Consider the following 26,248-nt stretch of genomic DNA (forward strand, 5'->3'; position numbering starts at 1 on the left):
TGGAGAAGGTCACTTATCAGTTCATTCACTAACAAAGATGGCTGTACTGGGTGGCAATTCCAATTTTTTTGCTGATATTCATACGATTGATGTAAAATTTCACACGTGTCCCAGATCTGTGATTTATTTTCATGTTTTCCCTCCTAGAAGCAGAGTTGCTGTGGCAGTGTGGAGTCCTAGATCATAACCAGGGTTTTAGAGTGTGTGTGAAGGCTGTCATGAGAGTGTTTTCTGAGAAGGTGGAATAGGAATCCTATTGGTGATTGCATTTCTCACTTTATAAAGCAGATATATATTCCTAAAATTTGTGTAAATCAGATTATTTTATTGAAGCTGGCTATTTAATGGAACCTCATACTGAACCTTTTTTTTTTTAACAGAAAAGATGTGTTAATTGCAAATATTACTTTTCTCTTTTATCCACTTTGCAAGTTTGAATTTTCATCCCAGTTCAAACGTCCACAGGTCTGTAATCTCATGGAAATGGGTCCTCCCATCAGTGGTGTAGATTATAACCCACCTGTGCTTTCACATCTGCATGTCTGACTATAATTACACCACAGGAGGCCCACCCCAAACACTGGGGGCTTTCTTAACATGACTTGGATCACAGTACAACAGCTAGGCTCTTGGTTGCTTGTTCTTCCTCTGTGACAGGCTCCCCTCTTTTTCTAGACATATATATCTTTGATATCTTTTAAGCCTTTGTGTGTAATACGCTGCAGCCACATTCACTATGCAAGGCTCGTTTGCCCTTCCGCTGAATTTTAAGTTTGACACCTTGAAGACTGTGGCATTCAGTTTGTATGCATAAAGCACCACAAGAAGAATATCAGTGTTAAAAAGCCAAATTTTTGTTTCACTGAGAAGCTCAGAGTCATTGAAAACTGTGATTTTTTTTTCCAGTGCAATTTGGTGTGCTCCTTTATCTACATATGTATGAACATATGTACCAGATTTATAGATTGTCCATTAAGTTCCCTATTATGTTCTGGATAATAGGCATTATATTGACAATAATGATGACAACTGGCACTTATATAGTATTTTCATGTACTTTACATGCATCTCATTTGCCTCAGAAGAACCCCAAAGTAGAAGTATAGTATTTTGATTTTATAGGTGAGGAAACGGACTTTTTCTTTCTTTATGTGAGTAGTGTTCTTGTGAGTATTCTGTCAAACTCTCTAGATTTCATTTAGAAGATTCTATGTTATATGAAAACCGAATACTTCATCATTTATCCTGTTCCGTTAAGATTCTGTTGTGGGTATCTACCAGTACAAAAATCTCTGACATATATCTGTTTCCCATTTTTCTTTCTCATTTGATCATTGAGCAAGGTAACCTCTCTTGTTGTGCAGGTAGGAAACCAGCATTTATTTAGTGCTTACTATATGCCTGATATTGGGCTAAGTCCTGGAAATATAAATAAAGGCCTGGAAGAAAAAACTAGTCTCTGCCTTCAAAGAGCTTAAATTCTATGGAGGAAGACAACACACAAAAGGGAGCCAGACAAGATGAGGGAGAAAAAAATACTTAGAGGAAGGAGGAGGGCCTGGTTGTGAAGTTAAAGAGTTAGGAGGCGAATGTTGCTGGCTTGAGCCTTTGCAAACCATGAAGACCCCAGGAGTGATTTACCAGTGGAAGAAGGCAGGCAGGCCTTGTAGACTGACATGTTAGGGTGAGAAGTATACAGACTAAGGAGGCCTCAGGTGCTGAGGGAAACTCTAGGATGAGACATGATTTTGAAGTCTTGGAAGTAAGGAACAGGTCTTTCAATAATTTTTAACATATGTATGGGATACACCTTGTTGAAGAAAGGCTTTTAAAAATTTCATTTATCTTTACTTAATGCATTTTTAAAAATAGTAAATAACCTGTAAGCACAAAAGGATTCACATTTCTTTGTCCCTTTCAGTAGGGGCAGCTAGGTGGTGTAGTGGATAGAGTACCAGTGCAGGAGTCAGGAGGAGGATCTGAGTTCAAATCTCACCTCAGACACTTGACACTCACTAGCTGTGACCTTGGTCAAGTCACTTAACCCCAATTGCCTTATCCTGGGTCATCTCCAGTCATCCTGATGAAAATCTGGTCATTGGATTCAGATGGCTCTGGAAGAAAAGTGAGGCTGGTGACCTGCACAGTCCTCCCTCCCTCAAAACAAAGCCAAGTGCAAGTCATATCATCATTTCTCTGATGACATGGTCTTCTTCGGCAACGAAGGATGAACACACACACCTTTCAATGAGGTTTGTGAAGATAAAAATTTGATCTGATTTTGATCTGATGTAGAATATTATTTGTCTGTTCCCTTCTCTTATTTTCATAAAAAATATGCCCTACATACTTGTATAGGGTATTTTTCTAAATAGTTGATGGAAAAATTTAACATTGGCTTACTTTCAAACCAAAGTATCAGATTAAAATGTATTGCTTTAATTTCGGAGGGTCTTATGATTTCTTGGTAGAATTTCCTTATCTTCCGTATCAGGTGTTGACATATAAGCTGAAATTATTGCCATGGTAGCTGTTCTGCTTATACTCATGAAGATTGCAAAATAAGATGCCCCTGTGTCCCATGAAATGTTTTTTCTTGGTTTGGGGCACTCATATCAACTCCGCCAACTCTTCTATTGGCCTTTGCAAAGAGAACCTATAAGCCACTTTCCCATTTACTTGCAACTTCTTATATCTTTTGGTCACATTTATAATGAGAGTATCAATATCGATATAATTCAGTTCATCTAGTAATGTGTTTACCCAAAGAAGGATTTCACATTTAGAGCATTAAGTATCTAATAGTTACAGACATTCCAAAAACTGTGATTCTTAGAATCCTGTCCCTTTTCTCACTATTCTGCTTCAATTACAATGGTTTGTACAAGATTGAGGATGATTTTGAAACTTATCTCTTAGTGACCAGCATGTTGTTGGTGAAACTTAGCTAGGCTTGCCCTTGGACAATAGGACCAATCTTTGCCAAAAATGGCTCGAGGCCTTTTCCATTATCATACAGCATGTTGAGATCTTTTGAGGTTCATTGGCCTAACTTTCAAGAATCTGTGGTCACATGATAAGGTTTTGAAGTAGGACTTTTGTGGTGGACCGGTTAAGGAATTGTTATTGAGTACTAAGAGTGTGTTGAACTCTCTGCTGGGCAGAGACACTGTGCTAAACACTACTGGGAGGTGGGGGAGGCACTAAAGAAGTGTGAAGGACGACATGGTGTATTGAAAATAGCAAGAGACTGGGAGACAGGCCTGGGGTTCCCTTTGGCTGTTCCCATTCCACCATAAATAAATAGGATGTTTTTGTAAATTTTGTAAATAAATTGGATTATTTTCCCTCTTCAGATGAACTAAAACCTGGCTTTCCCCAGTGAAAACGCAGAGCTCCAATCATTATCTTTTCATTTCCTACTGAAGTAGGAGGCCAAGAGGAGGGGGCAGCATGTTTCTTACTTTCTATTTCTAGACTATTTTTCTATCCCCATTCTTTGTAGTTCTTCAGAATAATTATGCCACCAGCTGCTTTCCATACTTTTCAGTCATGTACTCATTTCTAGGATATCCTTTCTAATGACTTTAGCATGTGGGTCACAGTTTTCCTTTCCACCTAGTCCCCTGCCATTCAGTGACGTTAAAATTCTTCTTGTTGATTATTCCAGCACTCTTAGCTCATGGTTTCTCAGAGCAATCACCAGGTCACACCTTAAAAACCACTGTCCTTTGAAATTTTCTCCAGGAGCTCAAACAGATGCCATGAAATTTGAATTTTGTTAATGAGCCATATATTTCAATTGAATTCCACGTTGTTTTATTTTTGGAAATGTGACTTTTGCTTTAGGGAGAAAAAAAAGCAACTTGTTGAACCAGAGGTGTTTCTTTGACTTTCTTAATTGGAATTGTATTTTTTGTTTTGTCTGCAGGTGACTCCTTCTCACAGTTTCGTTTTGCAGAGGAAAAGGAATGGGATACTGAAGCTTCATCTCCTAAACAAGTAGGCTGGAATTTTTTCTTCATACAGTATACCAGAGGAATACATACTTGTTTAACCTGACTCTTTTCATTTAATGCCTTAACGTATACAACCCACTTTCTTCACAACAACAGGTAATACAAGTATTATATCAGCTGTAGAGTGAGGAGACTGAGACTCAGATTAGTTGTGATTTGCCCAAGGACACAATTAATAAATGGCCAAGCTTAGATTCAAACCCATCTCCAGTATTCTTTTTACTGAATTTGCTGCCCACGTAGTGGAAATGTACAGATCACTTCATTAACTCTGCTACTACAGGCCAAAATATCCTTTTTAGAGGTACTTGGATTATTTGGACCACTAAACTAAAAGGCCGCTAATATTTGAATAATTTGTTCTCTTTCCAAATACTTGAATGTCTTTCTTCCTGTAATATTTGAAAGTGATGCCTGAATGGAATAGTTCAGTAGCTTAGAATGCGCCTCATGTCTTCTTCTGCCTGTAGTCTATACAGAGACGTACAACGTAATAGTAGCACACCATGCTCTTAGTGTTCTTTATTGAATGACCCCAGTACTCCGAATAGTGTTGGGCTTCTTTTCTGTACTCAATGGTTCTTTCAAAGATAATTTATTAAGCTGGATTTTACCAAACTTCACCATATAGGTTAACAGGCATTCTCCTTTCTTCCAAATGAAGACACTAAAAAGGGAAGGTATCTCAATGATGGCTGCATGGAAAATTATCAGGGGCTGCTTATCTCCTACCTCTTCCTTTGCTTAGAATATAATTATCTGATCTTATGGATTGGAGGACAATGAGTTCCTGCCTAAGCACCACTTAATGGTTACTTTTGGGGCCTTCCTGTTTCCCAGTAAATGTAAATAGTAACTGTTTCTCTTTTGTCTGGCAACCAGGAGGGTCTTCTCCCAGATTTTATTTTTTTAATTAAAGGGGTCATCCCTTGATCACTTCCTGAAGAGGCCTATTCACTGAATGGACATGGCCTCAGTCAAAGTGAAAACCTGAAAAGACATTCCCTTAAAAGGGCCAGGGTCTCCCATTGCATCCTGGGCCGTCTCCAGTGGTCCTGATGATTATCTGGTCACTGGACTCAGATGACTCAGGAGGAGAAAGTGAGGCTGGTGACCTTGCACAGCCCTCCCTCACTCAAATCAGAGTCAACTACAAGTCTTGTCATCATCTCCCTGATGTCATGGTCCTCTTTGAGACCAAAGGACAAACACAACAATAGTTGTCTGATAATTAGTCATAGAATTTTCTAAGAGTACTAGAAACCATGTTCCTCACTCAACAGATTGAGGAACAGAGGTGAGGGACCCAAATTCCAGCTGTGTCATGCTACTGGCTAGATTTCTCTCTCTCTCTCTCTCTCTCTCTCTCTCTCTCTCTCTCTCTCTCTCTCTCTCTCTCTCTCTCTCCCCCTCTCCCTCTCCCTCTCTTTTTCTCCTTTCTTTCTCTTTATCTTCCTTCCTTCCTTCCTTCCTTCCTTCCTTCCTTCCTTCCTTCCTTCCTTCCTTCTCTCTTTCCTTCTTTCTTTCTTTGTTTCATCTTTCCTAAAATCTTATGCCCAGTGCACTCTGAAGCTCATAGATTGAATAACAGTGGGTCCCTGCCCAAGCTCCACTTAATGGCTGTTTTTTGATCCCTCCTGACTTAGAATGAATGTCAATTGTAACTGTTTCTCTTTGAACAACAACCTGGAGGATCTTGAGGCTTCTGTCCGTCCCAGTCTTATTTATTTATTCATTTATTCATTCTTTCTTTTCTGCTTAAAGAGGCCATCCTCTGACTACTTCTTAAAGAGGCCTATTCACTGAATTACCTCCCTTTAAGTGAGTATCTAAAAAGGCCTTTTAGCCTAAAAGGCTGAGGTCTCCTATTGCATCCTGGGCCGTCTCCAGTAATCCTGATGAATATCTGGTCACTGGATCCAGATGTCTCAGAAGGAGAAAATGAGGCTGGTGACCTTGCACAGCCCTCCCTCACTCAAAGTCAAGTGCAAGTCATGTCATCATTTCTCTGATGTCATGGTCCTCTTCAAAAATGAAGGATGAACACAACAACATACAAGCAGGGAGAAATAGATTGTAGAAATGATCACATAGCACTTTGCAGAAAGAAAATACCATATCTGGTGTTAGGGGGATGATGATGAATTATTTGGCAATGGTAAGCCCTGAAAGAAAGAAAAACGTCCATCATAAAAATGGGTTTTTGCAGTTATGGAGAGAGAGGAACATAATAAAGGGCAGAAGCTGCTAAAAACAGTTTTTAGATCATCTGTAAACAAATGAAATTGATTATATTTTAATTAAAAAAAGGCTGGTTACCAATGTGCAAGTCATTTTAAAAATTTATTTATTTTAAGTTTTCAACGTTCATTTCCACAAGATTTTGACAGTTCCTAATTTTCTCCCCTTCTCTCCCATCTCCCCACCCCAAGACACTGTGCATTCTGATTACCCCTTCCCCCAGTCTGCCCTCCCTTCTGTAACATCACTCCCTTCCTTATCCCCATCTCCTCTATTTTCTTGTTGGGCAAGATAGATTTCTGTACCTCATTACCACATATCTTATTTTCCAGTTGCATGTAAAAACAGTCTTTAACATTCATTTTTAAAACTTTGAGTTTCAACTTCTCTCCCTTCCTCCCTCTCCACCGGTCCCCATTGAGAAGGCAAGCAATTCAATATAGGTTATAGATGTGTAGTTATTCAGAAGACTTCCATAAAATTCATGTTGTGAAAGACTATATTTCCCCTCCATCCTATCCTGCCCCCCCATTTATTCTGTTCTCTTTTGACCTTGTCCTGCTCCAAAAGTGTTTGCTTCTAATTACTCCCTCCTCCTTTTTGCTCTCCCTTCTGTCATCCCCCACCCTGCTTATCCCCTTCTCTCCAACTTTCCTGTAGTGTAAGACAGATTTTCATACCAAATTGAATGTGTATGTTATTTCCTCCTTAAGCCAAATGTGATGAGAGTAAGCTTCACTTTTTTCCCTCTCACCTCCTCCCTTTTCCCCTCCATTGAAAAAGCTTTTTCTTGCCTTTTATGAGAGATAATTTGCCCCATTACATTTCTCCCTTTTTCTTCCCAATGTATTCCTTTCTCACCCCTTAATTTTATTTTTTTAGATATCATCCCTTCCTATTCAACTCACCCTATGCCCACTGTCTATATGGATATAATCCCTCCAACTACCCAAATACTGAGAAAAGTCTTAAGAGTTACAAATATTACCTTTCCATGTAGGAATGTAAACAGTTCAACTCTAGTGAGAACCTTGTGATTTCTCTTTCCTGTTTACCTTTTCATGCTTCTCTTGATTCTGGTGTTTGAAAGTCAGATTTTCTATTCAGCTCTGGTCTTTTTCATCAAGAATGCTTGAAAGTCCTCTTTTTCATTGAATGACCATTTTTTCCCCTGAAGTATTATATTCAGTTTTTCTGGGTAGGTGATTCTTGGTTTTAGTCCTAGTTCCTTTGACTTCTGGAATATCATATTCCAAGCCCTGCAATCCCTTGATGTAGAAGCTGCTAGATCTTGTGTTATCCTGATTGTATTTCCACAATACTCAAATTGTTTCTTTCTGGCTGCCTGCAACATTTTCTCCCTGACCTGGGAACTCTGGAATTTGGCTACAATATTCCTAGGAGTTTTTCATTTTGGATCTCTTTCAGGAGGTGATCAGTAGATTTTTTTCAATATTTATTTTACCCTCTGGTTCTATCAGGGTAGTTTTTCTTGATAATTTCATGAAAGATGATGTCTAGGCTCTTTATTTGATCATGACTTTCAGGTAGTCCCATAATTTTTAAATTTTCTCTCCAGGATCTATTTTCCAGGTCAGTTGTTTTTCCACTGAGATATTTCACATTGTCTGCTATTTTTTTCATTTCTTTGGTTTTGTTTTATAATTTCTTGAATTTTCATAAAGTCATTAGCTTTCATCTGCTCCATTCTAATCTTTAAGGAATTATTTTCTTCAGTGAACTTTGGGACCGCCTTTTCCATCTGGCCAATTCTGCTTTTTAGGGAATTCTTCTCCTCATTGGCTTTTTGGATCTCTTTTGCCATTTGGGTTAGTCTGTTTTTTAAAATGTTATTTTCTTCAGCATTTTTGGGTCTCCTTTAGCAAGTAGTTGACTTGTTTTCCATGATTTCTTGCATCACTCTCATTTCTCTTCCCAATTTTTGTTCTACTTCTTTTACTTGATTTTCAAAATCCTTTTTGAGCTCTTCCATGGCCTGAGATCAATTCACATTTTTCTTAGAGGCTTTGGATGCAGTAGCTTTGACTTTGTTTTTTTCTGTTTGCATGCTTTGGTCTTCCTTGTCACCAATGTAAGATTCTATATTCTGATTCTTTTGCCAGTTTTTGCTCATTTCCCCAGCCATTTACTTGACTTCTGAGCTCTTTGTCAAGGTAGTTCTCTGCTTCCAGTGGGGGTGAGGAGTATATTGTCAGCCTCTCGATCCCCCCCACAGTCTGTGGGCCTGAAGCTCCCAAAACAGTGACTGCAGCTGCCCCTGCTGCTGCTGTGGCTGCTGAGGGTTCCTCTACCCTCTCCCCCCTTAGCTGCCCTGGGGCTGGGGACAGACTACTCCACTCTCCTGCACTGGTCACACAGGCTTTTTCCACTGACCTTCTAATTCATCCTTAGAGTTCTGGGGGTTCTGAAGTCTGCAAACCACCACAGGTGTGAGAGATTCAGTCTCCCCAAGGCCTGTTCAGTTCCTATCTGTGCCGAAGTGGCCCACACTGGACTGAGCTCTACTCTCAGCGTGGTGCAATAGATACTTCCCGGCAATCTTCCAGGCTGTCTTGGCCTGGAGATTTGCTTCACTCCATCATTCTTTGGGTTCTGCAGCTCCTGAATTTGTTTGGAGCCACTTTTTTTTACAGGTATTTGGCTCGGCTTAGTGGGAGTGCTCTAAAAAGTCCATGCTTTTACTCTGCCATCTTGGCTCTGCCCTGTGCAAGTCATTTTTTTCAAACACAAAAACCCTATGGATCTGAGGTAGCTTTCAGCTGTGTTTAATTGAGGACTTACCACTATCATCTGCTACCAAGGAGCTAAAAGAAGGCAAGATTGGCTGTAAGCGTTGATAGACGTTGACTGAGACTGTCAAGACTATTGGCTTGAATTCTTTAAGAAAATTATACAATTTGCTAGTTAGTTGATTTAGATATATTTGTAGAATATCAATTAATTAACAGGTGTAAATGATGACTTATACTTTCTTCACCACTTAACAATCTTCTGCTGTCCCACCTTTCTTTCCTTAATTTCCTCATGTATCTGGGGTCTGCATGTACTGGTCTGTGTGTTCTCTTGCCTCCTGAACCTGTCCCACATTATCCTACCTCTAGACCTTAGCTCATACTATACATTATACTTAGAATACTCTCTCTCTCTCTCTCTGTCTCTCTCTCCCCCTCTCCCCCTCTCCCTCTCCCCCTCTCCCTCTCCCCCTTCCTTTCTTGAATTCTTTGCTTCTTTTCAAGCCCAGCTCAGATACCATCACTTCCATGAAGCTTTTCCTCATCTTTGTGGTTGGCAAAGACCTCTCACATAGATTTTGTAATGCAATTTGTAATGTATTTGTCCTATGATGTTGTATACCATTGTTGATTATTTCAATATTAGTTTGTGTTTCACGAGGACAAACCTGTGTATCATCTAAACTTTGAACCAATTTCTCTACCACTTAACATAGTATGGTGTACTTAGTAGGCACTTATTAAGCATTTGTGGAATTAATATGAATAATTATTCCAGGAAAAAATTTGGACTATATCTCCAGTGACTCCTAAGTACTGAGTATGAAACTGAAGGATGCTGAGTATAGTGAAACCTTTTGGCTTTGAAAGAGAAAAGGAGATATGGGAAATGTACAGTTGACTATATACTATACGTTATGGTGAAAAATTAAGATTGGATTTTTTAGGACTTGATGTATAATGTCAATAATGATGACCTCTTGGTGAGATTGAGTAAATCTCACAAAAACTCAGAGGAATATGTTTCACAGGTAGACTGGTCACTTTGAACATCATACTCCAGGTACCCCCTTTAGTCACCTACATCTCCACAGCAGTGACTTTACCAGGGCCTACCTCCTGGAGCAGCTGATGTTCAATGGGACAGCCAGGTCAGCCAAACACGTATGGCTAATGAAAATCTATCTGAAGGTTTTCATGGCATACTGTCCTCCAAGTGATTCTAAAGTTCTAGCTGTCATTGTTCAAACCCTATTCTTTGTTGCCTGCTGCCTTTTCCCTTATTCCTATCCCTTAGTTGAACCCCTCCCACCTCCCACTCTAAAGCTCTCCAATCTTCCTATTAGATTCTCTAGAATGGCTGTTCCATAGGTAGCAGATTTGCTTTCATCTAAAATCTTTTCCTTTTCTGATCTCTTCATCTTCTTGCACTCACTGAAACCTCCTGAAACTATCTCCCTCCTGCTAATGCAGCTTCCCTGGCTGACCTTTCCAGCCCTGATGGTACTTTCACTCACAGTCACCTTCATTCTCCCCTCATTGGCTGTGTTTGGGGAGTTAAAATTGCTGCTCCAGGTGTTCCCTCTACTACCATTACTCATTAACTTCTTTGAATTTCATTTACTCTGTATTTATCATCCAGTCAAGATTCTGGTGGCTATTGTGTAATGTTCTTTAGAACACTCCTTCAGTGAGTTCAGTGCTGGACTCAGTCTTTTTCTTCTCATTTCCTGTTGTCATACTAGGGATCTTCAGCATATGTACAGATACTTTCTCAGACTCCCACTTCTCAGCTTACTCAGTTCCGATGACCAGTATATTCTTCTATCCCACCACATCTACAGAGATAATTATACTTTTTTGGTCTTGAAATATCTCACAGGTATTCCATGAACTCTGAAATTCTTTTTTCTAATCATAAGCTGTTGTCATTCCCTTTCTCCTTCTGCTTTGCCACTCTAAACCCTGTCTGTGTCCTTGCCTCTTTTATCAAAGATTTTGCTCTGCCAAACCCCAGCCTTAATTGACTCCCACCATCTTCTGCCCTGGCTCCTCCTCATGGGCTGTTAAATGAAGCTGGAGAAAATCACAAAACCCTGCTATGTCCACTACAAATTTGTTATATAATCTCAACTAGGGCCTCAATGCAGTCCTTGTGCATCTCTAATCAAGTCATGATCTCACCTGCCAGAATGGCTTTCCTAAACCTTTTTAATCCCTCCTCAAATTTCCTATACTTCTTCCTTCACCCATTTTCTCAATTGAGAGACTTGCCTCATATTTCATTGAAAAACTTGAGGCCGTTGGCTACAAACTCTCTCTTCTTTCCTCATCCCACATCATTCAGATGCCTTCTGAAACTTTTTTCCTTTGCCCTGTTTTAGCTAAGGAGGTAGTCCTTCGGTTTGCCTTGGCAAACCTCTATACGTGAAGAGATGATTTCGTTCCTTCTCCAGCAGATTGTCCCCTGTGTCATACTAATTCTCTTACTGTCTCTTACACTCTTACTTCAGTTTCTTCTTTTGTACTCGCTGCTCTGTCCAAAGATACCAGTGATCTCTTAATTGCCAAATCTAATTGCCTTTTTTCCAATCCTTTTTCTTTTTGACTGTTCTGTGGCCTTTGAACCTGCAGCTCTTCTCCTTGATACTGTCTTCTTTCTGATTCTCCCCCAGTTCTCTGTCTGCCTCTCTGACTGCTCCTTCTCCATCTTCTCTGCTGAATCTTCCATTGAATCATACCTTCTAATCGTAGGCATATTGCTTAGACTCTCTATCTTATGCCCTCTTTTCTCATTTTATAATATTTTGCTTGGTGACTTCATCAGTTTTCATGGATTCAATTATTATCTCTGTGCAGGCTGTTCTCAGATCTGTTTGTCCAGTCCTAACCTCTCTCTTGATCTCTGAGAGTCTTTCATCTCCAGCTGCCTTTTGGACAACCGTCCCCTCTTCCTAACTTCTTTATTACTGTTAGGGTTACTGCCATTCTAGTGACCCAGGCTGCCAGTCGTTCTCAACTCCTCACTCTCTCTCACCCCCATATCCAGTCAGGTGTTAAGTCCTGTTACATGCATCCCCTCCTCTCCTTTGGCCCTGCCACCACTCTGGTGCAGGCCCTCCTCTCTTCGTGCTTGCTCTATTGAAATACTTTTTTGGTTCATGTCCCGCCTCCGATCTCTCACCACTGCCTCCTGCCCTCCAGCTGACAGTTTGATCTTCCTTAAGTACAGATGTTACAATATCACTAACCCCTACACCCTCCATTTAGCAAATTGCATTGAATCCCTGTCACCCCTAGGACCAAATGAAAAAATTACTCTCAGTTTTACAATCCATGTTTGTGTTTTAAAGCCCTTCCTAACTTGGCCACTCCTTACCTTTTTAGTCTTTTTACAACTTACTCCCATCCATGTACTTGGTAATTGAGTGATCTTGGCTTCCTTGCTGTCCTGGCCCCTGACTTTCTGGGTGTTTGTTTCACTGACGGTCCCTCAGGTCTGAAGCTCTCTTTCTCCTCATTTCTACTTTTGACTTCCCTGGCTTCTTCAGATCTCAGATAAGGCTGCTGTAAGAAGTCTTTTCCAGTCCTCCTGTATCTTAGTGCCCTCTCTCTGAGATTGTCCCCAGTGTTTTCTATATATCTTTAGTTCTTACATATTTATGTGCATCTCTTCTCCTCATTTAGACTACGAACTCCTTGAGAGCAGGAGCTTTTTTTTGTCCTCTCTTTGTATTCTCCAGCACTTAGTTTTATGCCTTGCACATAGTTGGCATTTAAATACTTGTTGACTTGAACAAGAAAGAAGTCTTTAAACTGAAATTTCAGGAAAGGAAGAAATGCCCAGAGTAATGGATAGCATTTTATACAGCAGTGCTTTACACGTTATCTCATTTGATCCTTATAGCAATCTTTGAAGTATGTTTTCTCACAGATGATGAAGTAGAGGCGGACAGAGTAATTACTTGTCCAAGGTCATACAGCTGGTAAATGTCTGAGGCAGCATTTTTAATTCAGGTCTTCCAGGACTCCAAGTCTAATAGTGTATTCACTACATCACCTAGCTGCCTTCAGCTGTAAGAAAAAGATACTATGGAAGGTAATAGGCATGGCACAGAAAGAAAAATTGTAATGGAGAAATTACCAAGTGATTCCCATTAAAAATGGCAAAAAACATTATCCTTTTGATATATTAACACAGAGTAGGAGTAATGAAGTCAAATTCTGATTTTAATACTAGGAGGTAAATCATAAAGTAAGAACTTTACTTAGCTTAGTATGTGCTAAGATAAGGACTGAAAACCCAATGAAAAAACATAAATAGTCCTTGCTCTCAAGGAGCTTATATTCTAATAAATGTTGTTGGTATCCCTGAGACTGAGGCAGTCTAAGACACATGAATGTATTGTCAAAGAAGGGTATTAACCTTAATCAAAAGGAACAGCTCTCATGCGGCGTTGTTTTAAAGTACACACTGTTATAGAAATCTGTCAGTCCATAAGTCACGGTGGAAAGAGCTCAAGGGACGAAAACAGAAAGAAACAGGGGTGACAGAATTATGGAAATGTGTTCTGTAGACCAAGGACTCCATTTTTCCCCATCCCTCCCATCCTTCTACCTTATTGGGGGAAAAAAGACAAAAGACACAAATTCCTTCTAATAAATATGCATAGTAAAGTAAAACAAATTCCCTCATTAGCTGTATACATACATACATTCATATGTATATGTGTGTAGACATATGTAGACATATACACACATGACATACATGAATATCATTGTTTTTATGTGGGTGTATTATTCTGCACCTTGTAGTTTTAAGGTTTTGATAATTATATAAATTTTTTCCCCTTTCTCTGCTTATTTCATTTTTTTGTTTTATGTTTTCAAAATTGTTTGTTTTTATAATATTGACATTTTGGGATCAGTCATTCTTCTGGTTCTGCTTACTTTCCTCTCCATCAGTTTATAGAAGTCTTTCCATATCCCTTGGAAATCATCTATTCAAAGACGTAGCAAGAAGTATAATAATCGCTTTCTTCCCAGTACTGGGAGGGAATACTGTCCCCTACACCACTTTTTGTCCTGGAAGAGAGTGGGCTTAAACTTAAAATAGTTTCTATATATCACTTGATTCCACCAAGTTCATGTCCAAATAAGGTGTTGGTGACAGATGGACCTGTATCTCAGCTACTCTCAGCTACTCTTGGCCTAGGTCCTCAATGTTGTTCTTTATTCCCCTTAGCCTCAAAGCTAGACTGGCTGGCTGCAAAACCCAGGATTCTTTGCTTTTTGGAAAAAGATCACAGACTCCAGTATCCTTCACCTAAAATGAGAGAACAAATGCCGATGCAAAGAGCTGAGGTTTGTCACCATGGGCCATGTGTTGGCCTTGGATGGAGAAGGCTTGAGACCTTTTCCCACTGCAGTATTTTTTTACTTCTCTCACCTGAGAACCATCGGCAGGAGTAAACTAAAGAGAAGGATGAGGTCTGCTGGTACCATTGGAATACACTCCAAGTTCCAGCTGTGCAGCTGCAGCGAATCACAGAAGCTCCTATTGGCTGTGTGGTTAGCAGACTGGAGCCAGTTACAGAAGGTCTATGTGTGCTTCAAAATCCACATGAGATTTCCATCAGTTGATCATTCCACACATGCTAATAAGCACTGGCCAGTCCCCCATTGTACCTACTATTTCCTCATGGCTTCATGCCAGCTCAGGACGAGAGGGGACCAAACTTCCCATTTGTTTGGCTATTCAGTCATTTCAGCTGTGTCCGGCTCTTTGTGACCTCATTTAGGATTTTCTTGGCAAAGATACTAGAGTGGTTTGCCATTTCTTTCTCCAGCTCATTTTTAAAGATGAGGAAACTGAAGCAAACTGGGTTAAATGACTTGCCCAGGGTCATGCAGCTAGTAAGAATCTGAGGCAGGATTTGAATTCAGGTCTTCTTGATTCTGGTCCTGGAGCTCTGTCTACTCATATCTACCTGCCCAATCTCTCATTGTAGATGCTTAAGAAATGTTGAATTGTAGGCAATATAAATTCTGCATTCTGAAGGAATCGAGAGTCATTGGAAGGAGTCATGGAAGATAAACATCTAAGTGTAAATTATATTCTAGGGCTAGGCCTTGGGCTTGGCTCTGGGCCTACAAAGCAGACACCAGAAACCAGTCCATGACCTCAGGAAGTTCACATTCTCCTAGTTAAATAAACATGGAAGATGAAGATAGTGCTAATGACTAAGGGAATTAGGAAATGATTTGAGTAGGAGCTTGGTTCCTGAGTTGGTCCTTGAAGACAGAGTTGTCAAAACAGGAAATTAAATAAACATCACAGACTAAAATTGCATCATATTAAAAACATTTTTTGAGGGTTTCAGTCCAAAGGGCACAATATATTTGGGTGATGAAGACCAAGATGTACGTAACAAAATTGTTTTATTTCTTGAATTGTCAGTGCAAAGCTGAATGGGTGGATGTAGGAAGTCTTATTCAGTGGACTCTGATATATTTGAAGGATGTCCAGATTGGTTGATGAGCTTGTGGTACAGATGGCCTTTTAAAATTATTTAAATTGTCTTCATTATTCTCTTTTCCCTTTTGCTTCTATACCCCTTTCCCTATGCCCCAGAGATATAGGGATTTGGGGGGAGGATAAAGAGAGAAAGAGAGTTGAAGTGGAAATTAGAGTTTAGCAGCTAGGCCCATTAAGATTCTTTAAAAGGGGGATTCTTGATGAGAGAGAGATCTGAACAGAGGAAATTCATGATAGGTTTGATTTCTATTAATTTCTTCTGTTGAAAGAAGGGATCCAGTAGAATACCCGTAGTGCTTTCCACTTCAAAGAACTATATTCCATGTGTAATGGTACCTTTGGACATGAATGCTTGGGGAGTCAAAGACTCAGGATCTTTCTTGAGATACCCACAAACTATTATTGCATAACTTAAACCAGGAGTTTTCAAATATTTCTAGGGGAAAACTTATGTTTAAAGAAGAAAAAAATGATTTATTATTTTAAATTTACTCAAACTCTTTACTCTCTTTTTTCATTCATTGAATATCTAAATGCTTGAATATCATACGTAGTCTTTGCCCTTAAAGAGCATACAGTTTAGGTGGCAAGATAAGATATACATTAAAAAATTAAATAACAATATGAATGAATGAGTGATATGACAGCAGCATAAAAGATCTTCAGCAGAAATAGAGAAGTGCCAAAGGAACACGGTAGGTAGTGACTGCTGCCATGTCATAGGAAGAAGTCATGGTGGAACACTTCCCGGAGAAGGTAGGATTTGAGTTGGGCCATGTGGAGCAGTAAGATTCCAGTAGGAATGGGGAGGGCGTTGCAAGTAGGGGAAACGATACGGGCTGGAAACAAGCCTGATAGATACAGTGGGCTTATCGTCACATGTATGTTTTCATTATAATTTGACTTTGACCATTCTAATGTTTGTGGAAGACTTTTTATGGAAGGATAGCTTACACAAAGGTTCTTTCTCAATCCCAGTTGTCTGCCATTCAAACCCAGCTAGTGGAAATATACGTAACGCTTGCTCAACAAAGTAGTGACCACTGTCTGTCCCCTAACAGGCTTCAGTACATCTTGATTTGTGACAACTGCCTCTGTGACTCATGTGACCTTGTGGCTTGCATACTGAAAAACAGTCTAGATAAAAGGGAGCTTCTGATTGACTTGATGTTGTCATCTGAGTTGTGATTGAGCCAGTGATGCCAGGAAGTTCCTGTACAGCTATAGACTTTTGCCACGACTTCCCGTTGCTAGAAACTGACCTTCTCTTTTCAGTGCTTTTTTCCCCTGACACCTTTAATAAAGGGTTTTTTTGGCTACCATTTTGTGGCACTCACTGTCTTGGACCTGTCATCATTTGGAGCCAGGTCCTCCAAAGTGACAATCTTGAATTTTTGGGTATGGTAGAAAATAAGGAAAAATGCAAAACAAAATCACTCCTGAGTGATGCTTCCTGTTATCTGCTTTCCTTTTATTTCTAGGTTAATTAACCCTCATATTCATTCTGCCATTTTGTGCTACAGATCTCAGCCCTTTATGTGGACTGTGAGTCACTGGTCCAAGCCCTTCAAGAACTGCCTCTGTCTCTCCGGCTGAACGTGGCTGCTGAGTTGGTCCAGGTAATGATACTCCTTCAAACATATTTAGGTTTGGGGACAGACCTCGCTCTCCTGCCAAGAGCGAACGCCTCATGACACTTGTTTTGAGTTCACTTTTGCCATTTCTGATTTTTGATGTTTCAACAACAAGTTATTGCATGCATCATAACTTGTGTTATCCAGAGGCTCAGGGGACAGGTGCCTGTTCTTTCCTGCACTGTGCTTTTCTTTCCTTTTCTTTTGAGGCTCTGCAGGGAATATCATCTCTGACACTTTAATGATGGGGTTTTGGGAATAGGGTCCACAGGGTTAGGGAGAAGAGAGTCCCAGACTGTTTGACCTAAAAAGGCCTTTGAGTCTACTTTAGCCCAAAGAGAAGCAATTACCAGCTGGGAAGGCAGAAGCCAGAGCTGAAAGTAATTGGGGGTGGAGCAGAGGACAGGATGAAAAGACACACAGGGCTGTGGTGCAGCAGATCTGTTTTCATTTATAAGGGACCACATTTGTTACACACTTCTGAAATACAACTAGATGGCAAAGCTGCTTCCTGAGACATAAAGGAAGTTGTTTGTGTTCTTGCAAATGTGGGCAATTGCAGTGGGGAAAGGTATTAGAATAAATGTGTAGCTATGAGAACAGAACTTTAGAAACTTGGTGAAAAAAGCTCTCAAAATAAATCCCATGACCTTGGAGGGTACTTGAATAGTGATCATTGTGGTCGGTGTAGTGTTGGTGTGGGAACAGTTACTACACATGAAGAATCGAACAAGAAGGGCCAGCTCTTCTGTATTTTACCCATTAAATGCCCTGTATTCATTTGACCAATGACTCATTGTGGGTGGAATTCAATGTTTTTTAGTGACATGAAGATTTTTGCATAAAGACTTTATTGACTAAACACAGATGGAATAGATAGACATTGAACTACCAAAGGTAGCTTTGGCTCTTATAAAAATCTTGCAGAGTGCAAGCTGCAAACCTTTTCCCTTTTTTTGTAAGTTATTTATAGAACCCCATTCAATCTGATTCAGGTGGGAGGAATGTTTTATGGATGTATGCATGTGAGTGTGGAAAGACGACTTGAGGGGAACGTTCAGTTCACATGAAAAAGATTTAGGATTTTTTGTTTGTTTTATTGCAAACCCAATGTATGAGCCAGCAGTATGAAATGGCTGCTAAAAAAATAAACCATCCTGATGCTACATTAATTAAAGTGTAATATCCAGGAGTAGGAAAGTCTTGTGGAGTATTCTGTTCAGTTCTGGGCACAGGTCTGAGGAATGTGCTGGAGCTCCCCCACAGAAGGATAAGTAGCAGTAATTTAATGTGTTCTTATATGACATAATTTCCAGATACTGATTGCATGGGGATAGTTAACTGAAAGAAGAGGAGATTTAGGTGGGGCATACTTGTTTTCAAGTATCTGAAGGGGAAGTGGGTGTGGGGCAGGGGCATTATTAGTCTTACTCCTGTGGATCCAGAGGGTAAAAGTAGGACCAGTTACAGGAAAAGTTCAGGCTAAGAAAGAATTTTTTAATAGTCCCGAAGTGCTAACTGTCCGAAAGCTGTCTAAAAGTGCAGTGAGCTATATTCTGAGATGGTGATCATTTAGAGTGTCCAGAACTCAGGTAATGGTTGTCTCACTATGAAGTGGGGAGGAGGACTTTTGTATTAGGTAGAAAGTTTTACTAGATAAGCTTTTAGATCTTACACTTCCTAAGATACCATAGGTATTTAAATGAATCCTAAGGCATTTTTGCACATAGATTTGCATTTGCATTTGATTTCCCAAACTAGTTTTGACATTTAACCAGTCTCAGCCAATTTAAAAAGGAACCAAACTGTGTAGAAGAATAGATGATGGATATTCATACAACTGGAGAAACATGACTCCCCTCAATTGCTTTTTCTACTGTACTCTTTAGCCAGGAGAGTGAGGCAGCAGGCAGCCCCTCTTGTGTTTCCATTTACACAAGTATAGGCTGGTACCACCTAGAGGCGCTTTTATGAGTTCTCTCAGTCATTTCAGTCTGTACTTGGTTCTTAAGGCTACAGCTCCTCTAGAGCTTCCCCAGATGAAACCAAAGAAAATGGAAGATGGCAAGGGGCTGAGTATGCAGATGAGATGGCCCTTGGGGCCAGGTTCTGATGTGACCTCTGACGCTGCCAACCGTCCAGTGCCCATGGGTAAAAATGGACCTAGGCCATGCTCTTCAGAAGGTTTTCAGAAAATCACTCCACTGCAGCAAACTGTTGACCACCTCGATGAAGAACTTGATCTGCTATTAAATTTAGATGCTCCAGTAAAAGAGGAAGATAACACTCTAAGAGCTCAGACGTATCAAGATCCCAAAGCCAACAAAGATGGAAAGATGGTCCAAGAGGAAAATGGTACGCCTTTGATTTTGTTTTTTCCTTCCCCTAGTTTCTTTTGATTCCTTTATTTTGGTTTATTAGTGCAAACAGGCAGGCTGCTCCTAATTCCATCTTGCTACATATCGTCTTAATTTGAGTTTGATCCTGGGTTGTATATTGATATCTGTCTTTGGCCTTACATCTCTGCTTTCCTCCGAGAGCATCCTCCCTGCCAGAGATAGCCCAAATACTGCTGCAGTTGAGGATGGTCTTCAACCTAAGGCTTTAAATTAAACTCCTCTATGCTTTGAGGTAGGGTAGGATACACATAGCCCCAAGCCTATCCCTTGTGTAGTTAGTCTTTTTAGATACATACCTGAACAGACTCATCCCTCTCCATTAGAACGCACTACCAATACTTTCTGGAAGCTTTTACCGCCCCCTTGTTGCCAGGGGCTTTTTGTGGACTTGTACTTTTTATTTTGTTCATATAGCAGGTAAGAAAATAATTTGTTTAGGCCATGATGGAAATCAGTGGGATAGACTCCTGGGGCACTTTCCTTTTTCCCACTGAATATCAGACACCTCATTAACTTCCAGGGATGGTGCAAGGGAAAAGGAGGAGATATCATCTGGCTGTTGATTCAATAATGAGGAATTTGTGAACTTCAGTTTCAGAATATATAACAATATTTGCTTAGATGTTCTGTTTGAGGAAGGCAGGAATGGTCTGCATCAGTGACAAATCAAATTTATTTATATATACATGGCATGAAAGGCACCAAAGAGGGCCAACTTGTATCATAGACAAACTCCAGGGAAGCCTTACTAATCCTCAGATAGAGATTAGTCAAATGTTATATTGTTTTTATTTCCCCAGTTCCCGAAAAACTCTCTGTGACTGAAGAAAAGAGTTTGGAGTCTGAGCAACCACCATGTACATCCAAAAATGTTACTGAGGAAGAGCTTGAAGACTGGCTGGACAGCATGATTTCTTAAAAAAATGCCTGCAGAGCTGGGGCTGCCCTGTTTCTTATGGGTGGATTAAAGGGAGACATGAACTAGGCAACCCTCCAGGAAGAGCTATTTATAGCACATCCCCAAGTGAGAGATCCAGCATGGTTATGGCAGCACGCCTCCCTCTATATTTCAGACAGCAATCGGCATAATAAATTGCAGTGGCTCTTTCCAGTCATTCTTTCTGGCATAGAATTCTAATAACCCAACTTTCTTAAACAAGTGGAATGCTATCCCCTATCCCATGGGCTTCCCATCTGCTAAGAGTAAAGTCCAGGTTCCACCTAGTCCCCGGTGTTCGTTTATAGCAAATTAGGTGCTGCTGAATAATGAATGGGATGTGATAACAACAAGGTATGATTGGTACCTACATGCATTTGGGAAAAATAAATTATAAATGCTGGTAAAACTCTTTTGTCCTTCATTCTAGGTGTTGGGTCTTTTCTGTCTCATGTCATTTCTCTCAATTTTCATGTTATGGCCACAGGCAGAGTATGTGGTGAATTAGAGGAGGTCATACTGGGCTTTGGTTTGTAATGTTTTATTGCAGGGGGCACTTTGTTTTTATTTCAGGAGAAACGCCTAAATGTAGCAGGTTCACTACTTACAAAGGACCATGAAGCATTACTTGATTTTGGCATAAGATTTAGATTTCCAGTTTCTGATACAGTACATTTCTTCTAATAACAGCTACTGGCTAGCTGCTATTGGCAGAATCATGTAGAATGAATAACCTTCCAGTGCAGTTTCATACATTAAAATAGAAGAGCAGCGCAGCTAATTAAGGAAGCTTTCCATCTAAAACACTAACATAAAAAACTTGCATAGCTATGTCTACAGAAGTTTTAAGGCACTTAATCGATATTTCAGTGTCGATAAAGTGTTGAGTTTTCTCTATTTCTTTAACTGCTTAAAGCTTTTCAAGCTGTATCTGGATACATTCACTAGCAAGTACCATGAGAAAAATTGACTGTAGTGAAAACATTTTTTTAAGTTCAGACCATAAGTAACAAATGGAGACATCATCGCTTGATATTCAGCTTCTTTTAAAGTGTCAGCTATTGTGCATTCAAGACTAAAAACCTTCTTTAGCCCTTTTGACTGTTTCCAAACATGGATCCAAAGCCATGCCAGCAACCTGTTTACAAATAAATAAGTTTTCTGACACAGCTTCTTCTCTCCTTAAAATATAGATTTTCTAAGTCTCACAGCATAGGTCTGTTAGGCACAAAAAGCCTATTTTCAGAAGTCACAGATGTATAACAGGTTCTTGATAAAGAAGTGTTTCACAAACCCGGACTGCTGACGTACTACACATGGGTGTGGTATAGAATTCTTTTTGTAGGAGGTGACTGGTTAGGTAGTGTACCTCCTTTTATCTCATCACACTGTTATCCTAGCTGATCTTCATATTGTTTACGAAAACAGTCACCAGCTGGAAAGAAATCCCAACATCTTTCTTGGTACATCTTCCAGACGTAAGATTCCTGAAATAATTTGAACAAAGGATACCTGTTTTACATGCTTGTTCCACGGGATACATGCATTCCATTACCCTCATCTTTCTCGCAGCTTTATTTTCTCTTTTTGTTGTGGGTTAGACTTAGACATTATAGAATTTTGCTGGAACTTGACATTCATAATGGGCAAATGGGGAATCTACACTGCCCCCCCTTACACTCTGTCCCCATCACATGTCCACTTTGATGACCCCCATGACCTTCATTCTTCTCAGATATCTCTGTCCTACATGCCTGTACTACACAGGTAAGAAGAAGGTGAAGTCAGGCTTCCCTTTACCATTGAGTCATTCCTCATTCCTACTCCTTCTACATTCTAAAGTATCCCAGCTCTCTACAAAGGCAGTGCAGTTAGATGTCACGGATGGCACCCTGGGCTGAAGGGAGGGGCTTAATACTGAAATCTACCAAGAAACCACTCTATCTAATGCTGGGGTTTTAGCCCTTAAGTGTGGAAAACAGCCTAGCCCCTTGTTTGTGTATGTGCTCGTTTCCTGTGGTTCCAGACATGGCTTTGTCTGCACCCCAAGTCACAGATGATTCTTTCAAACGTAGAATTATTTTCCTAGATACATTTTGGTCATACGTACATTCGCACATCCTTCCCTGCCCCCTGCCCCCGCCCACCCACCCCATGCTCTGATTCTTCATATGTTCTCTTTTTCTGAACTAGGACCCTCTGATTACTGTTGATGTGACACAGGTTCACTGTTTCACGCAAGACTTAGCCATGTTTTACACTCTTCCTGGTTAGGGCCCATACCACTCCATTTGTTTAGTTTTGGAATCATAATGAAATCACTACTGCCATTAGTACTAGAAAGGGTGTGCTAATTTGCTCCCCTATGACTCCACTCAAATAGCTTTTTTTTCTTTTTAATTACTTTAAAAATAAATTTTACTTATTTCAGTTGCAAATTCTATCCCACCCCTTCCCCCACCTATTGGAAAGTCAAGAAAACAAAACCCATTACAAATATGTATAATCATGCAAAACAAATTTTCACATTAGCCATGGCCAAAGAAAAAGTTGTTTCAGACTGCACTCTGAGTCCATCAGTTCTCTCTCTGGAAGTGCAAAGCATATTTCATCATGAGTTCTTTGGAATGGTGGTTATTCACTGTGTTGTTATCCTTATAATACTTACTGTTACTGTATAAACTGTCCAATAACTATAACTCTCCAAACCCAAACTCCTCTGTACAGACTGCCTCCCCCATTCAAATGTAAGCTTCTTGGGCGTACCGTCTTCACTTTTTTTTTTGTATCCTTAAGCGCACAGTGGTTAACATAGAAGAAGCACTTCTATAAATATTTTCTCACTCACTCAGTACCTAAATCTCTCTTATCCTCTCTCATCCAGTTTTGCTGTGATTCTTTATTACGTGGTCCCTTCCTGCTTGCCCTTCTCACCCCTGATTGTGGGGGACAATTCTACCCAGCTCTGCTTCTGCCGATGCTCCTTAAGGCGAAAGCACCCCAGGGGAGCACATGTAGCTACCGGGCATGGGGGCAGGAAAAGGAATTAGTGTAGTGAGGATTAGGAAGTTAACTACGAGTGATACTTCTTACGTGAAGACTTTCACAATCTTAGTTTACAAACCCACCCACTTAAAGATAACAATCAACGCAGACACACATTCACAAAGAGTTCAGGATTCGAAGATGAGTTCAGCCAGAGAGACAAATGATAAAATGAACAACCAACCTTCATTTGTGCTTTAAGAGAACTGGGCAGTCGTCCTATTCTGAGGGAAGAGTGTGTGTGTGTGTGCGTGTGCGTGTGCATGTGCGTGTGCGTGTGCGTGTGTGTGTGTGTGTGTGTGTGTGTACACTTTCATTAGTCTAAGCAGACAATGGGATGGATATATAAAAACATAATTTCTCTCACCTGACCCGTGTGTTCTGTTTCATCTTTATTAATCAGATACATCAGAAAGAACCTGAAATAAGGACAAGAGAAGTAGAAAAACAAAGGGAAACAAATATCAATTGAAATTCAAGAAATCAAAATTAGCTTAAAACAGTAAGAGAGACAGGCGTTAGCAGTGTGTGTATTTATATGTGTGTGTTTCAGCATCAATCGAAAGTTTTCTTTGCCTTCTCTTCACAGCTGGGGTAAGAGCCAGAAACAGGTCGTAAGGTCTGAGGACTCAAGAATTTATTTTCGAATGGAAAAAATGACTGAACCTCAGAGATCAGAGTACTCAACTTTTTGGGGGAATAACTGCTTTCCATTTTCTCAAACGTTAGAGACAATATGTAAAGTGGGAGATTGAAGCTCAGGATAGGCTAGGGAAGGAGATAGTTCATGACCATATTAACCAGACTTCAGGATACCATAAAAATATTTCTTTCACAAAGCCTTGTTAAAAGGAGAACTTGGTCATCCTGAGATCTCAGGCCTGAGGGCACCAAAGCTAAGGAGGGGAGGAGCTATCTTTTGGGTGTGTTCCTATCTCCTCCATGCTGGGTTGCAGCTACAGAGGTAAAACTGAGTATTAGTTTAATCTAGCGCTCAGGGATCTGCTCTTTTGGGAACCCATTTCCATCTGAAAGCCTTAGGAGAACAATCAGAGATCCCAAACCCCAGGGAGACAAAGACCTATTGAAAGGCCTATGCTTTGGGAACTCAGAGACTGGGAAGAACATATTTATTCCGTGTGGAAAATGGCTTCTGGTTATGTCTCATTATCCATCATTTTGGAATGAAGCTGGCACTAAGTATGAGTTCAGTTTGGAAGACCTGAACATCAGTTATTTACTGAACCAGATGCTTAGAACCACCTGCCACTATCATTTGGTTGTGAGTATTGTAGAAGCTGAGGTCACCACCCCTGTATTCCTAGGGGAGGCATAATCCTAGCTCCTGTTCCCATTTATCTCTAACTTTGGGGTTCATGTCTACTCACTGCATTCCCAACTCTACCAAAACCCCAGTGCTCCTCAGTACTTATCCTCCTCTGTTCTCTAGCTCCATTGTGTCCCCTAGAATCTCTGCATGACTGTTGGCAAACTACCATTGATCCTAGATCTCTTCACCTCATACTCTCCCATTTTCTGGCCCTGAAGGCAATTACTTTCTTAGAAGTCCCTGCATATCTGGCCACCTTCTCCAGTGCTGGCTGCTCCTTCCCTGATTTCTGCTAATTGGTCATTCCAAATCCTTTTTCCTCTTCTGGCTTAATCTCAGTACATCACTTTGCTAAGAACATACAGGCCGCGTACTTTTAGTTCCTCCTTCCATACTTTGTCTCAAAACAATATTTACATTGACCCAATTTACTTTCCTTCAAATGGCCCTTTTCTTTGCCATTCAACAATTCTGTTTGGCTGCTTGATCCCCTCTTGTAATGCCAATGTGATACCCACAGCAGCTGCTATGGACATGTAGGGGTATTTCCAGGGTAGATTTGCAAAAAAACCAAACCAAAAGAACCCCAAAACTCTCTTCTTCAAAGATGAAACCAAGACATTTATTCAAACACTAGAAAGCCAAATTCATTATAGTACCAAAGAACTCTATATATACATTATCAATGCAGGGAGTATATCCATCCCCAAGCCTTCCCCCAACCAGACTGCCCCACAAACCAGCTCCCTTAGGCAAAATCACTCCCTCTCTCACTCATGCTAGCTGCTCTGCTCTGCCTCCTCTCTCTTAGCTCCACTTCACTCTCTCTTCCTGTTGCACTCTTCCTGTTCCACCCATTTGGCAAGCTCCTCCCATGATCAACTCCATGTGACTCAGGCTGTGGGCTGTGCCAGAGCTCCAAGAAGGTCACAGGGGCATATTAAGGGGAAGGGAAGATCTTCAAATTCCTTTATACATCTCTCCTCCTCATTGTTTCAGCCTCTTGCCCTTTTTTCATTCCCTTTCTTCTTAGGTATTTCTGCTACCTGCGAATTTTCTCAGGTGTCTATATAAAACTGACTTGGCCCTCCCATTCCCTCAAATTATCATCCTATATATCTTCTTCACTTTACAGTCAAACTCCTAGAATAATTTATTGCCTTATCTCCCAATCATTTTTCAGTGCTTTAAAATTTGGCTTCTGACCCCACCTCTCTACTGACACTACTTGGGTACTTTGATACTCTTTGGGTTTTCATGATGCTCTTTCCGGTTCCCTCCTCCTTAAGGTTTGACTGAATCATCATCCTTCTCCCAAGAAGTCTCAGTCCTTCAAAGACCTACACTAGGTC

The 26,248-nt window shown here is 40.3% G+C and overlaps 2 protein-coding genes across 9 annotated transcripts in view; one reads left to right on the forward strand and one right to left on the reverse strand.

The window, feature by feature from the left end:
* AVEN (apoptosis and caspase activation inhibitor) overlaps positions 1 to 20,930 on the forward strand; it is a 198,620-nt gene extending 177,690 nt beyond the window's left edge. For both annotated transcript variants that reach the window (XM_072625278.1, XM_072625279.1), the window contains 4 exons: positions 3,932 to 4,002; positions 17,075 to 17,170; positions 19,198 to 19,540; positions 20,385 to 20,930. In XM_072625278.1, the coding sequence (XP_072481379.1) occupies positions 3,932 to 4,002; positions 17,075 to 17,170; positions 19,198 to 19,540; positions 20,385 to 20,503 (629 nt within the window). In that variant the 3' untranslated portion in view covers positions 20,504 to 20,930. The remainder of the gene's footprint in view (positions 1 to 3,931; positions 4,003 to 17,074; positions 17,171 to 19,197; positions 19,541 to 20,384) is intronic.
* RYR3 (ryanodine receptor 3) overlaps positions 20,503 to 26,248 on the reverse strand; it is a 750,252-nt gene continuing 744,506 nt past the window's right edge. For all 7 annotated transcript variants that reach the window (XM_072625274.1, XM_072625277.1, XM_072625272.1 and 4 more), the window contains 2 exons: positions 23,934 to 23,985; positions 20,503 to 22,008 (listed from right to left, as the gene is read on the reverse strand). In XM_072625274.1, the coding sequence (XP_072481375.1) occupies positions 21,913 to 22,008; positions 23,934 to 23,985 (148 nt within the window). In that variant the 3' untranslated portion in view covers positions 20,503 to 21,912. The remainder of the gene's footprint in view (positions 22,009 to 23,933; positions 23,986 to 26,248) is intronic.

This window comes from Notamacropus eugenii, chromosome 7, assembly GCF_028372415.1.
Source record: "Notamacropus eugenii isolate mMacEug1 chromosome 7, mMacEug1.pri_v2, whole genome shotgun sequence".
NCBI lineage: Eukaryota > Metazoa > Chordata > Mammalia > Diprotodontia > Macropodidae > Notamacropus > Notamacropus eugenii.